We start from the raw sequence: 15,317 nt of genomic DNA, 5'->3' as shown, positions 1-15,317 counted from the left end.
TTTGAATTGATCACATGATAAGTCATTTTATAAGAAATTGCATAATCTAAACCTTACCACTCTTTAGTGAGCGCTAGCATATTTTCACTTAAATACTTTTTAATTGCATTATATAAATGATCATAATACCATGCAACCAATAGCTGGGCACTTGCCTAAGCATCAAGCAAGAATATTGGTTAGTGTACTTGCGCACATTATATATAAACTCACCATGCATGATTTTCTTGTATCAACATATTAAAGATAATCGTACATTTACATGTCATGATACATATCATTCTCTTGTCGTTTCTTCTTAGACATATATCATTCATTTCATTATTTCGATATTTCTTGTACCATCATTTTCATGAATTTCGTACATACCAGTAATAGTTCATTTCAAATTCATGTTATCTCACTTCAAAACTTTACCCGTTATATCATTTAAATATCAATGGTTATATTTAATTCAGATCAATACCAATAATAATCTATAAATCTTTCAATTCAATCAGATAAGGCTTTTACCGTTTCTTAATGAATCGAAGAACGACTTACGGATATGAGTATATCGTTCTTTAGTGCCATATTCCAACTATGGTCTTGCATATATAAACACTACCATAGTCCGACCATGGTCTTACATTCATAGTGCCATAACCCAGTTATGATTTTATTCGTCAATTCACCTTTTGCCACAGAACGATTGTACTCAATCCTGCGTTCAATCCAAATTGAGTATTAAATTCGATATTATATTTCCAATAAAAATTCAATTCCATGTTTTCTATTACCCTTATTATTTTCCCATATTTGTCCCGTTGAATTTCTCGAAAATTTGATGGATTTTCAGATGTACACTTTTAGTGTACAATTTCAGGTCCGTCAATTCATATTCATGTGTTCACATTTCCATTTTAGAGAGCACACTCCCGTGAACATCATCCTTACAGTGGGATTACCAGTCCAAGCTAAATCCCCTGCAAGAGAGCACACTCCCGTGAACCTCATTCCTTACAGTGGGATTACCAGCCCAGGTTAAATCCCCTGTAATATAAACTCATAGAGTATTGTCGGGATTACCAGTCCAGGCTAAATCCCCTGCAACGACAATTACTCTAATGAGCTTGGATCTGAATTACCAGTCCAGGCTAAATTCAGACCCTAATTCGGATTACCCGTCCGAGCTAAATCTATTTTCCACATATTCTTCGGGAGGGCTGTATCAAGATAGGATCATCCGTCTGGGCTAGATCCTTTTTACCGTCAATTCCTTTTGAGAGATCCATCAAATTTTCTTTTCATTCAACCGAGATTTCTTCCCCTTTGATCAAATATATCAATGTTTCATCAATTATCATACAATGAACATTCAAATCATATTCACATCAATAATAAACATTCCAGGCATTTAAGAATATAAATCAAGTTACACAAACTTACCGGGCTAAATTGTAGAAATACCAAAATTCATGGATATTTTGGTAATTTTCCATTTTCCTCGAATTTCTACCCAATCTTGATCTAAATTAATATTTCTTTCAATTTATTAATTTAAATAATAAAATAATTCATTTCATGCAATTTGGTCACTTTTTGACATTTTTTTACAAATTTGCCCTTAAAATGTTACTTTTATTCAGTTTAGTCCCCGAGTCTAAAACGTGCAAATTATCCATGCTAACTGAATATTCATATATATATTTTTCTCCTCCTCATCTCCATTCCACATCCTTAATTTATATAACATGCTTATAAGTAACATTATCTATGATTTCACAATTTACTTGTAAATTTATTCAAAGCTGTCCATTTGAGCCATAGTCAATAAATTATTTTTATCTTGAGCTAAGGAACTCCAAATTAGGATATGCTAATTTTAACTAAAATTATACTCACATATCTTCTTACCATAAAATTTTCAGAATTTTTGGTTCAGCCATTAAGTACAGTTTATTCTTTAAAGTCACCTCTGTTCTGTTATCTGACAATTCCGACCCTTCTTCACTAAAAATTAATTATCTCTTTGTACAAAATTTGGATGACATCCCTATTTATTTATCTTGAAAATAGAGTCATTTAGGATTTTAAAAATATAAATTATAACCCATAATTATTTTTGTACAATTTTTAATGAGTTTTCCAAGTCAGAATAGGGGAACCCGAATTCATTCTGACCTTGTCTCACAAAATTTATTATATCTCATAATTTACATTTCTATTACTTACACTGTTGCTTCCATAATAAATTAGACTCAATAAGCTTTAATTCCATATTTTATTAATACTCTAATTCGATTTTCATAATTTATGGTGATTTTTCAAATTGAGCATACTGTTGTTGTACAAAACTATTTTAGTACAAGATGTTTATTACCATGTTTATAACACCCTTATTTTCTTTCTCTACACTATTTCTCATCACTTTCTCTTATTTTCTCTTCACTAACATATTAAGAACATAGGACCATATATACAAAAACTTTACATTAACATCATTTCCATACTTTTTCAATAATATCAAACTTAAAAATATACTAAAATCTTGATGTACTTACCTTGTCATATTGATTTCAATCTTTAACTTGATTTTCTCTCTCCTCCAGATTCTATTTCTTGAATCTAACTTGATATTATAGCTCCCCATAGTCTCCTTGTAATCTTTCTCTCTTGATGGATATGAAAATTCTTTTGATTTCTAGATGAAAATAGTGAATTTTTGGTGGAAGGGCTAAATTGTAAAGAAAGCAAAATTTTCTTTCTTCTCTTCTCTTCTAACGTGAATTGCATGGAAAAGATGGTGGGTTGGTTCCATTTCATCTTTCTTTCTACATATATATATACTAAATAATAAAATAATAAAATATCATTTAAAAATCAAATTAAAATACTAATAAACTAATATTTATTTATTTAATCTAAAATATCTCCAACATCATCATTATCTTCTAGATTTCTCTCTTCTAATTGACCATTTTGTCCTTCATGATCTTTTAAAATTTCATCCTTGAGTCATTACTTAATTTGGTAAAATTACAATTGAGTCCCTCAAAATTCTTCACCTTTTTCAATTTGGTCCTAATACATCCATTTTCCTTAGTTTCTAGATCATTCCACCCTTAAAATATTTACACCATTGGTCCTTCAACTTTTTCATATTTACACTTTAACCCCTCAATTTTTGAGTATTTACTATTGGACAACAAAACTTTTCTCACTTTTACAATTTAATCATTTCTTGAGCTAATATGTCATAATATACTTCCCAATGTTGACATAACTCCAAAATTTCCCCTTTTTGTCGCTTTATTTCCTTATTTTTTTTATATCAAATATAATATCTTACTGTAAAATTTTTTTTGGGTATTACACACGCGGTTGATGCCGTTAATTCTAGTTGGGATCTTCAGAGCGCAAGGCTATCGAAATCTTGAATCGAGAACAAGTGTATCTCGATTAGATAATCGATAAGGGTTGGTTTGCAGGTCGTACCGAGACCAGCTACGAGAGGAAGCATTTGGTGGTTAAGACATTCTTAACTGTTATAACCAGTTTATTGTTTGGAAGAGAAAATTAATTTTCAACAGGTCCATTTGGAGTCGTGGGCACGACTATAGCCATGACTATCAACACGACATAAATTCTGATTACAAGTTAAACGTGAAAGTTGATTATAACATCAATCCCTGTGGACTCGACCCTACTACCACTCTTTACTACTATTTAGAGTTATTTTGTAGGGATTATTTTTGGTGGTTTCAAAGCCCTATCACTACTATATATATTTATATAAATATTTTCCCTCCTCCTCCTCTCCATTCCACATCCTTTATGTATATTTTTGTTAGAATCTTTAACTTTTAGTATATAACATGCTTATATGTAGCATTATCTATAATTCTACTATTTAATTATTTGTTCATATCAAAGCTGTCCACTTGAGTCACAGTCACTAAATTATTTATATATTGAGCTATAGAATTCGAATTAAGATCTGCTTGGTGTTTTTGAAACTAGAATCAAATATATTTTTATCATAAAATTTTCAAAATTTATGACTTAGCCAATAAGTACAATAAAATTTTCAAATTTGTCCCTGTACTGCTGTTTGACAGCTTCAACCTTTCTTTACTAAAAATTAATCATCTCTTATTACGGGGTTTGGATGATGTTTCTATCTATTTCTCTTGAAAATAAACTCATTAAGAATTTAAACATATAAATTTAAAACCCTAATAAATTTTTTACAATTTTTTTATGATTTTCCAAAGTCATAACAGGGGAACCCGAATCCACTCCGACCTTGTTTCACGAAAATTAATATATCTCAAACTAAAAAATTCTGTTTCTTTCACCGTTTATTCCATATGAAACTAGACTCAATAATATTTAATTAAATATTTAATTCAATCTCTAACTAAATTTCTATAATTTTTGGTAAATTTTCAAAGTTAAGTCACTGCTGCTGTCCAAACTATTTTAATGAAAAAAAATATTTTCTTTTCCATGGTTCTTTGCACTATCTTTCATTCATTCACACATAATTGTCATACTTTTGATTACTATACAATTTAGACACTTATGTTTAAGTGTAGATTACATATTCATTTCTTAATCTTAGTACTTTTCACCATACAAATCACATTCTCTCTTACCAATTTAGTGTTTTAAGTCTCTATTCTTCATCAAATACTTTCTATTTCTAGTATTCAGATTAAATACATGTTCCATACATCTCACTTAAAATATCTTTAACTCAATCTATAGAAATACAAGTAGGTTTAGTATGAAACTTACCTCATTTGTCAAGAATTTCTTCATTTCTTCTTCATTTCCATGCATTTCTTATCTTCACCACTTTCCTTCCTTTTTCTCCTCATTTTCTCTACTTTCATCTACTATTTTCTTGCTTTTAAATTGATGAACATATTCTCTAGAATCTCTACTTCATCTTTTCTCTCTAATATCTAAGGAAATTTTAAAAATTTTTGGGTAAAAAGGTAAGTTTTCATGGCAAATGACTAAATTGTAAAGAAAAGAAAACTTATTTTCTCATCCCCTCACTCACGTTGGAAGGATGATAAATTTCCTTCATTCTTCCTTTCTTTTTATACTACCATTTTCTAAATAAAATAATAATAAATATCTAAGTAAAATATTAATAAAATAATTTTTAACTAATTAGTTAAAAAATCACCAAAATGTCATCAACATCATCATTACATTCTAGAATTCTCTCTCTTTCTAATTTACCATTTTACCCTTCATGATCTTTCAAATTTTCGTCATTGAATCATCATTTAATTTGGTAAAATTATGATTTAGTCCCTCATAATTCTTCACCTATTCAATTTGGTCCCTAAATGCCAATTCCATATCTTAGTAAATTGGATTATTTTCACTTTTGGTCCTTCAACTTTCTTATTTTTACACTTCGATCCCTTAAATTTTGAATATTTACACTTGAGCCAAAAACTTTTCACATATTTACGATTTAGTCCCTTTCTTAATACATCTTATCATGCTTATTGATTTAACTCTCTTTTGATATATTGCAACTTCCATTTTCTTTGATCTTATACCTTATTTCGCTAAGATTTTGTATCATATTATTTACGACCAAGGGGGTTTTGAGGATGTTACACATTGTTTTACTTATAAGATTTTGAAATCATGGTCTCAATGCCAGTGTACAAATTCTCAATTGCAAATCGGGGGACTTTTCATTTTCCAAATAATACTTTGACACTTGTGTTTGTCATATATTAGGATATAGATACAAAAGTATGATGTGATCCTTCAACACCCAAAGACCAATCATTGTGAACATCTAAATGATCAGCAAAGGATTGACTCAAAATGAAAAGAATCCACGAATTAGTTCCAAGACAAAACACTTTTCTTCATGTATGAACAGAAGGAATGAATTAAATTGAAAGATAAAACTTACCAAAACTGATAGTTCTTAGAGTTAGAATTAGCAATCAGTTGAAGAAAATCCAACTCCTCATCCAAATCGACATTAAGTGCTGCAAGCACGAGTCGACTAAAATGCCAAACCTTCATTAACACCACAAACAACAAAGATTTACAAATTTGAGAGTCGAAAAAGAGGCCATTAAAAGAAGAAACAACAAAAACAAACATATGTATAAAAAATTACAGTGTAATTGCCAGGATTGAGATGGATGGCTCGTCAAGTGAGGCAAAGGACATGAGGGAAGCATTCATTGGCTTTGTAGATGGCTCGGAAGTAATCCGGTTTCACATAATTCTTCCTTGTAGGCTATGAGGATGACGGGGTTAGACCATCTTCTTGAGGAAGAGGTGGAAAGGGGGAAGATGTTAACGACAAGCACTGGGTCGAAGTCGCAATGAAGGGAAGGGGAAGAGGGTTTTTCTTTGTTGGGATGTGAAGAGAGAAAGATTGGAAAAGGTCTTACTGAAAGAAAAAAAAAGGTAAGACATTTTCTTTAAACCAAGCCTCATTTTCCCGTGTTTTGGATAACGATTTACATGGGGAGTTATTTTTTACCAAACAAACACCGTAAAATAAGAAAATTATTTTACGAAAAATGTTTAACTGGAAAACAAACGAAGTCGTAGTGTAGTTTATGTTTTGAGTAAATTGCACCAAATATTCTTAAACTACGATTTACATTCTAAATTAGTTCCCAAACTTTAATATCTAAAAAAAATTTAAAAAAATCAATAATATCAAAATGGATTAATATGTAGTTTGCCCTCCGAACTTGTCCAAAAGTATTTAGTTGACAGCTGAACTTGTATTTCATCACTCAAGTTGGTACCATCGCACTAACATCATCAGTTTGTGCTGATGTGACACTGATAACCAATTTTATTGTGGCATGTGATAGACTCTTAGTATGATATGTGACAGATGTAAATTAAAAATTAAAAATCGTTTTAAAATATACTTTTTTAGACAAATTCACGTATCAACTAAGTATTTTATGGACAATTTTAAGGGATAAACTACATGTTAACCCTTGAAAAATTTAAGTTATTAATAAATTGGGGCAATATGTGTAATAGAATATAAATTTAAATACAACTAAATATTTTTAAACGAATTCGAATGGTAAATTACATATTAAGCCTATCAAAATCATAAGGAGACAAAAATTAGAGTTTGAAAGATCAATGGGACCAGACAAGGAAACAAATAAGCTGGGCCCAGAAAGGCAATTTTGCCGGGCTTCATTGCCCCGCATCTTGGTGTCCCCAAGAAAAATGAATTTCCTAGTGGTTATCATCACCAAATTGTCTGGTCATTTAATCAATCACATTTCTTGCTGTGATTGTGAAATACTACTGATTGAAAAAAAAAAGTTCCCTATTTTGACGTCGGCTCCTCCTTACCTATTGCAAACACAAGCGAAATTGGTACTAGCAACATGCGCACTGCATTACTACATACATAGGAAGAAACCACATGCATGCTTTTTAAAATGTATGAACTGGAGACTATTTTATAAATACAGGAATCATTGGTTACACAAGAGGTGGAACAAACAATAATGCTTGTTGATACCCATGATATGGAAGTTGCATTTGAAGCAAAACAACCAGAACTTGGTTCACAGCTTAAGGGATTCAATTGGGACTGAAATGTGGGAAGGCTATATTCGTGATTGAGAAATCATGTAAATTGAAATTTTTTTTTAAAAATTTGAAGTTTAAAATTTTCTTAATTTTTAATTTTAAATTATGGTTCCACTAATAAAAAACATGATTGATATAACCTCAAAAATTTAGAGAAATAATTAGAATATTTTAAAATTTAAAAAATCAATTTAGAACGTGAATCATAACCGCGGGGACTTCTGGTGCAATTTATTTATTTTTCCCGCTTAACCAATGTAAATTTTGTACCATAATTGCTTTTGGTAGTATCGCATTCGCTCCCCGCTGTGTTATCCACTAAAACTCGAAGTGTCCTTGTTGAAGCAAACATACCTTCTTCATCAGTAACTTTCCCATCAAAATCTCTCAAATTTCGTCTCCATTTTCCTCGATAAACTTGGTTAACTTTTGCTAGCACATGCCAGATTTCAAATGGCAATTTCAATACCTAATAACTTCATAGCTCTCATACAGCCTTCCAATCTTTCAATCAATCGGAGGCAGCTCTCTTCCTCTCGAATATTCACCGGCGGTAGCCGTAGTTTCCACTCCAGCGGCGCTGGAATATGCAGAGCGAAAGCTCGGGAGATTGTCCTCGGAAACCCGGCGGTGACAGTAGAGAAAGGAAAGTACAGCTACGACGTTGAAACACTAATCAACAAGCTAAGCAGCCTCCCGCCACGTGGCAGCATCGCGAGATGTCTGGATGTCTTCCGTAACAAACTTTCGCTAAAAGACTTCGCTTTAGTGTTCAAAGAGTTCGCTCACCGCGGCGATTGGCAACGGTCCCTCCGACTCTTCAAATACATGCAGCGCCAGATATGGTGTAAGCCGAATGAACACATTTATACCATCATGATCAGTCTTTTGGGCCGCGAAGGCTTGCTTGATAAATGTCGCGAAGTGTTCGACGAAATGCCAAGCCAAGGTGTGCCCCGCAGTGTCTTCTCCTACACCGCATTGATAAATGCTTACGGGCGGAACGGTGCGTATGATGTTTCTCTTGAATTACTAGCCAAAATGAAGAAAGACAAAGTTCTGCCGAGTATCTTAACTTATAACACCGTGATTAATGCGTGCGCAAGGGGTGGGTTGGATTGGGAGGGTTTGTTAGGGTTGTTTGCGGAAATGAGACATGAGGGAATACAACCTGATATTGTTACTTATAACACTCTGCTTAGTGCTTGTGCTGATAGGGGTTTAGGCAATGAGGCGGAAATGGTTTTTAGGAATATGAATGAAGGTGGGATATTGCCGGATTTAACTACTTATAGTTATCTTGTTGAGACATTTGGGAAGTTAGGAAAGCTGGAGAAGGTTTCTGAGTTACTTAAGGAAATGGAGTTGGGAGGGAATTTGCCGGATATCATGTCATATAACGTGTTGTTAGAGGCTTATGCTAACTCAGGGTCAATCAAGGAGGCGATGGGTGTGTTTAGGCAAATGCAGGCGGCAGGATGTGTGCCAAATGCAGCTACTTATAGTATTTTGTTGAATTTGTATGGGAGGAATGGGCGGTATGATGATGTCCGTGAACTTTTTCTTGAGATGAAAGCTAGCAATACAGAGCCAGATGCAGCTACTTATAATATTTTGATACAGGTTTTTGGAGAGGGTGGGTATTTTAAGGAGGTAGTGACATTGTTTCATGATATGGTGGAGGAGAATGTTGAACCTAACATGAAGACTTATGATGGTTTGATATTTGCTTGTGGGAAGGGAGGTCTTCATGAGGATGCCAAGAAAATTCTACTTCACATGAATGAAAAAGGGATAGTACCTAGTTCCAGGGCTTATACGGGTGTCATTGAGGCTTATGGACAGGCAGCATTATATGAGGAAGCTCTAGTTGCCTTTAACACAATGAATGAAGTAGAGAGCAAACCAACCATTGAAACTTACAATTCACTGCTTCAGACTTTTGCAAGAGGTGGATTGCATAAGGAAGCTGAAGCAATTTTGTCTAGAATGAATGAGGCTGGTATTGCAAAGAGCAGGGATTCCTTCAATGCTTTGATTGAAGCATATAGGCAAGGAGGCCAGTTTGAGGATGCTATCAAGGCTTATGTAGAGATGGAAAAGGCAAGATGTGATCCTGATGAACGAACCCTTGAAGCAGTTTTAAGTGTATATTGCTTTGCAGGCCTATGTGATGAGAGCAATGAGCAATTCAAGGAAATCAAAGCTTTAGGAGTTTTGCCCAGTGTCACAAGCTACTGCATGATGCTGGCTGTTTATGCAAAGTGTGACAGGTCAGTTTCACTCTATTCTGCAATTTGTTCACCATTTATGTTGTGTACAGGCAGAATTATCTGCCTATGGGTAATTTCATGATGAATGTCTGATTTTCTCCTGCATTTGGTAATAGCTATATAATAATAAATTTGATGAAAGAGATAACCTACCTTGGTATATCACTGTGAATGATTTTGCCACATAATTCCCTGAGCTGTAAGGATGATCTTGACTTGTAAGAATGGTCAGCTGTTACCATACCATATACTGCTCAAACCGTTGTCTTTCATAATTGCATTGCACTATCACAGACCAAGAATGACATGTTAAGAATACAAGGTAATCTCTGCTGTCTTGACAAAAGATTAGCTTGTTTCTTCTTGTCTGTGATCCTGCTGATCAGCGATCCATCTGTATTCCATCTTTTTTTCTCTTTGGTCTCTGAAGGTGCTCAGCTATTTTCCAGTCAGTGTTTCTTAGAAGTTTAGTTCTTGTGATTGTAGGACTATTTTATCTATGTGATGGAATTTCTAGAATGAATCCAAGGAAAATGTTTTATGATGACATGATAATTGCTTTAGCAAAAATACGTAAATAGGTAGATGCCAACTTTTTTTTTTTTGGAGTCACATGCTTAGAATGGCGCGATGGTCTTGAAAAATACCCTTTTTTTTTTCCCAAAAATAGGAGCCACATGGTTAGAATTGTATGATGGTCTTTATTATTCTCGAAAAATTGGCCAATGAATCATTCTGTGTCTCCATCTTTGGCCTTTTTCCAATCCCAACCATCTAGGTGATATACATGATATTTATGCTATAGCAGTCTAGGAAGGAGGGAGTATCAGGGCATAGACATACAAGCAGGGCAATCTGACAATTGCATTAATTTCTCGGAACAGACCATTACCTATCTTTTATTTTTAAGATTGATGTTTTGATTCTATTAAATATTGTCCTCCTTTTCTTAGGAAACTACCCAATACAAACTTGTTTTAGGGATTTTAGCCTGGAAAAGTACCTCAAGTACTAAAGCTAAGAAATTACTAGCCTATGTTGCTATGATTCTTCGTGTTTCTTTAAGTGTCCATATCTGACACTTGTGTCCAGCACATTTTCGAACATGGATATGGAGAGATATCCTCCAAGAAGCCTCCAAATACCTGTAGAAACTTAGAAAGAATTGGACATACCCGTGTTGGACAGGTAATCATATCCGACATTCCCATGTGAGTCTGAGTAACATTGCTACTAGCCCTTGTAACATATGCATATTTTTGAGTAATAATGAGGTTCTTGAAATGGATAAAATTTGAAATTTAGTGAAGTAAAAGGAAGTGTGAGGCAGAGCCCCCATATGTGTAAGTTAAACTACAGAAACTTATCATGAATATATTGTCGAAATTTGTAATGGTCACAAAACTGCAAATAGTGTCTTAGAGTTAAATTTTATCTTGTTTATTCTTGAGATACAATTAGTTCGTGAAGTGTACAAGCATTTTGGTAGCAGAATATTGTAAATTTATCTTGCTAAAATCATTGTGTTTAGGTGGGATGATGCCTATAAGTTACTTGATGAGATGCTTGCGAACAAAGTGTCAAATATTCATCAAGTAATTGGGCAGATGATAAGAGGAGATTTTGATGATGATGGAAATTGGCAGATGGTAGAGTACATCTTTGACAAACTTAACTCTGAAGGATATGGCTTTGGAATAAGGTTCTATAATGCACTTTTGGAAACACTTTGGTGGCTTGGTCAGAAAGAACGAGCTGCAAGGGTGCTCAAAGAAGCAACAAAGAGAGGCCTATTCCCTGAACTTTTCCGTAAAAACAAACTTGTATTTTCTGTGGATGTGCACAGGTATCATGGGACTTACTTTCAAAGTTGTTTCTTTCCGGTTTCATGTCAATCTTATTTGACAAATGAAGTTGGTCATTTCACAGGATGTGGGAAGGTGGCACTTATACATCAATGTCAATTTGGCTCAACAATCTGCATGAGATGTTTTTGAGTGGCAATGATCTTCCTCAACTTGCTACTGTGGTTGTTGCGTAAGTGAGATTCTCCATGCTACTCATCTTTTTCCTATCCTTCACATTTGAGACCAGTGAGGTGTGATCAAATTCTGCATGAAATGAAAATGTTAATGATTAAATATTACTTATATATGGTTAAATGGACAGTGGTAATGTGCTTTGCCTTAAAATCCTTGTTTTATAAACTTCTGTCCCTAGGAACACCACCAGGCCAAGGTCGAGGCCTGCCTAATATTTGAGAGGGTTTGGATAAAAATGTTACTCAAAAAGGAGTTTGGACAAAAAAGTTAGGTTTTTAAGAAAGGGGCTTGATATTGGCTCCAAACATTGAAAGCACAAGCCTGGCCTAGCCCTTTTTATATTATATAATATATTACTTTACAGGGGAAGGATCCATTACACCCTTTTGTATCATTTTGTAAGATTTAATTTTTTCATGATTCAACTGTTGAATTTATTAATATAACTATATTTGTCATGCATGTAAAATTTCGAACTGGTCCGATGTCTCTATCATATCAATTTAAAATACTATATTTATTGATATTTTATTGAACAGTCGGAAGTTCTCGACCCAGAATAAATAGTTAGAACTTTTAATTTACTTCAAACTTGACATGCATTATCTATCTGAATGGAATATGAAATATGACTGTTAGATTGTTAAAATATTAATCATACAAAAAGATAAGAAGGGATGTAAAACTACTTTAGTTTTATTGGTGCAAGTGGATCTCTCCCCTACTTTATAGATATTGTAATTTGTATCATATAAGGAATAAATATAATATTATGGATAAATCTAATTAGAACTTGAAACCTACAATTTTTGGGTTAGGCTTGGACAAGTATATATGGTCTTTATATCATATAAAGAATAAATACCATATTATAGTCTAAACTTGTTTAGACTACCCATATACAAATCTGGGCAAGTCTAAGCTGAATTTGGAACCCATTTTTTGGGTGGGGTAAACATTAGAAGGTTCATGTGTCCGACCCCAACCCTAACCTAGCTAGGCCTATAAACACCTCTAATGTTCTTTTGATGATGTTATTGGTGTCATTCTTGCCCTGGTACCAGTACCACGATTAATTTTTGTTCTTCCTGCTTGACTCTTGATTAAACCATCTTGAAGGACTTTTCCTCATTATCGTGCGCACCTAGAATGTTTTGGCTAGATGGTAAGCATAGTTGATGGTATGCATTTGTTTTTTATAACTTGTTTACACAACCAAATGAGGTCTAGATGTAACCTCTTTTTATATGATAGGCATAATATACATTGAGCATATTTGCCAACTATTTCATGCCAAACTTTGCCTTTTCATGGATTATGAAAAAGTGATGCACTATTACAAACTGGAAATGTGTATAAATGCAGTAAAATGCACATAGTTTTGAAGATTTTCTGCTACATTTTCCAGTTTATGCCCTTTTTCCCGTCTAGTTATACAATCAGTTGTACTGTTTATGATTCAAGTTTTCTTCTTGAGTAGTGATAACATTTTGTCTTGAGCAGACGGGGCCTGATGGAGAAATGCGCAACTGCTCATGATATTCCAGTTGCTAGGGCTGCCTATAGATTCCTGCAGGATAATTTTTTGTCATCATTTTCTTTTCCTGGGTGGAACAATGGTCGAATTGTTTGTCAACGGTCTCAGCTCAAGCGAATGTTATCTGCTACAAACTCATCTTCAGATGGATCCAAAGAGGATAATATAATTGCTTTAAGTAACTCCCCTATTCCTTCTATGGCATTCAAGTGATTTTGTAGTAATTTAGAGTATAGCTAACATAACAATGTGATCTTTGAAACATAAATAAGAACAAGAACCGAGCTTTAGGTCTGTACAATTTAAATAGAAGCACAAAAATTATTCATCAGTTTTCACTGCACAAGTCGTAGAAAATCTTCTTATTTATGTTCAAATGTTGGAGGGTTGATTTGATTCTATTCAGTGTTGAAAGGGAGTTCTAGGGTGAGCTCATTACTATGAAGCTTTGTCGAGGTGAAACTTGTTTAGCAGGTTATAATTTAAATTACTTAATTTCTTAAATATATTTTAAGTTTTTAAGTAATTATTTCATGTTTTAAAAATTACTTAACTTTTTAAAGGCATTTCATGTTTTAATATTAATTATTTAAATTCTTAGAAGCCTTTTATATTTTAAGTAATTTTTTCATGTTTTTAACTTATCTTTAATGTTTTAAAATTTATTTAATTTTTTAGAATATTTTCATGTTTTAAGAACCACTTAATTTCACAGCATCTTTTCATGTTTTAAAATTCTTTCATGTTTTTAGTAATTATTAAATGTTTTAGAAATTATTAATTTCTTAAAAAAAATTATGTTTTAAGTAATATGTATGGAGTCATCTGAACATGACAATTTGTTATGTGACGGTTTAAATTTTATTGAAACCTAACTAGTATCTATTGTAGGCTAATTTGATACTTTTTTTAAGTTCCTAGTTAACACCATTAAAATACTTTGACATTACACTGTTAATCATTGGGATAATGAAATGTGGCAAAAAAATAAAAAAATATTTAACAATATTATTGGTCATCACCATGCTATTGATCCATAGTGTTGCACGCTACACCAGCAACAAAATCAGTGCTAATATCGGGTCATCAAGGCTTGCCAAAATATGTATGCCTAGAATTATGGTTTGTATTGAAACATGCCCAAAACACCATTACATAATAACATGATTTCAGAAAATTTTGGCTTGTATCGGAACATGGTCTAAAGTGTTGGTACATCTATATATGTATCGATACATTGTATTTATGTATCGGTACTTGGACACCTGGAGCTAAATTGTTTGCAATTTCTAATGCAAGTGTTGGTACATAGGGACTAAAGTATCGATATCTGTTCTCTATTTTTGTTGTTTTGGACCTGAATATCATTTTAAAACTCATTTTTGTTTAACCATTATTATTTTTTACTCTTAACACTCTTATTAATATGACTTAGATATGTTGTATGTATGTGGATTCAATTATTTCAGTTTTGTATAAGGTTACTCTAGTAACCAATGCAGCCTTATGCATCCTACCAACTTTTGGATCAAGTATAAGGTGTTATAAGTTCCACCTTTAGTAACTCTTAGCATATTCCACCATGAACCTTGGCTTTTTTCTCCTACCTCCTTTCTCTCTCAACAATATTCAATGAGGTCTAAATAAACTGACCTTCCTGTGATATTTTAGCAACAACTTAATCATAAATAAATAATTATATCACCACTTTCTCAATTAGTTTCTGTTACATATATTATATCAATCAATATTCTCTTGTTGCGGGTGCTTTTTGAAAAGGTAAACAACTAATTATAAAATGTCTTATTTTTATGAACGAAAATTGAAATCCTAACCTCATTATTTAGGGATGAA

At 33.0% G+C, this 15,317-nt stretch overlaps 1 protein-coding gene and 1 long non-coding RNA gene across 2 annotated transcripts; one reads left to right on the top strand and one right to left on the bottom strand.

The window, feature by feature from the left end:
* Positions 1-434: 434 nt before the first annotated feature.
* Positions 435-6,415, bottom strand: LOC121211272 (uncharacterized). The gene is made up of 3 exons (XR_005906566.1): positions 6,149-6,415; positions 5,936-6,045; positions 435-703 (listed from the first exon to the last, which is right to left on the bottom strand). It is a non-coding gene; the product is annotated as an uncharacterized lncRNA (long non-coding RNA).
* Positions 6,416-7,822: 1,407 nt separating this feature from the next.
* Positions 7,823-13,764, top strand: LOC107941546 (pentatricopeptide repeat-containing protein At1g74850, chloroplastic). Its single transcript, XM_016875095.2, has 4 exons — positions 7,823-9,884; positions 11,416-11,730; positions 11,814-11,921; positions 13,430-13,764. The coding sequence occupies exons 1-4, from the start codon at positions 8,065-8,067 to the stop codon at positions 13,674-13,676; spliced, it is 2,490 nt and encodes an 829-aa protein (XP_016730584.1). The 5' UTR covers positions 7,823-8,064; the 3' UTR covers positions 13,677-13,764.
* Positions 13,765-15,317: the final 1,553 nt, after the last annotated feature.

The sequence above is a fragment of the Gossypium hirsutum genome, chromosome A12, assembly GCF_007990345.1.
Source record: "Gossypium hirsutum isolate 1008001.06 chromosome A12, Gossypium_hirsutum_v2.1, whole genome shotgun sequence".
NCBI lineage: Eukaryota > Viridiplantae > Streptophyta > Magnoliopsida > Malvales > Malvaceae > Gossypium > Gossypium hirsutum.
Note: the sequence above shows the minus strand (reverse complement) of the source record. Positions and strands in the feature narration are given on the sequence as shown.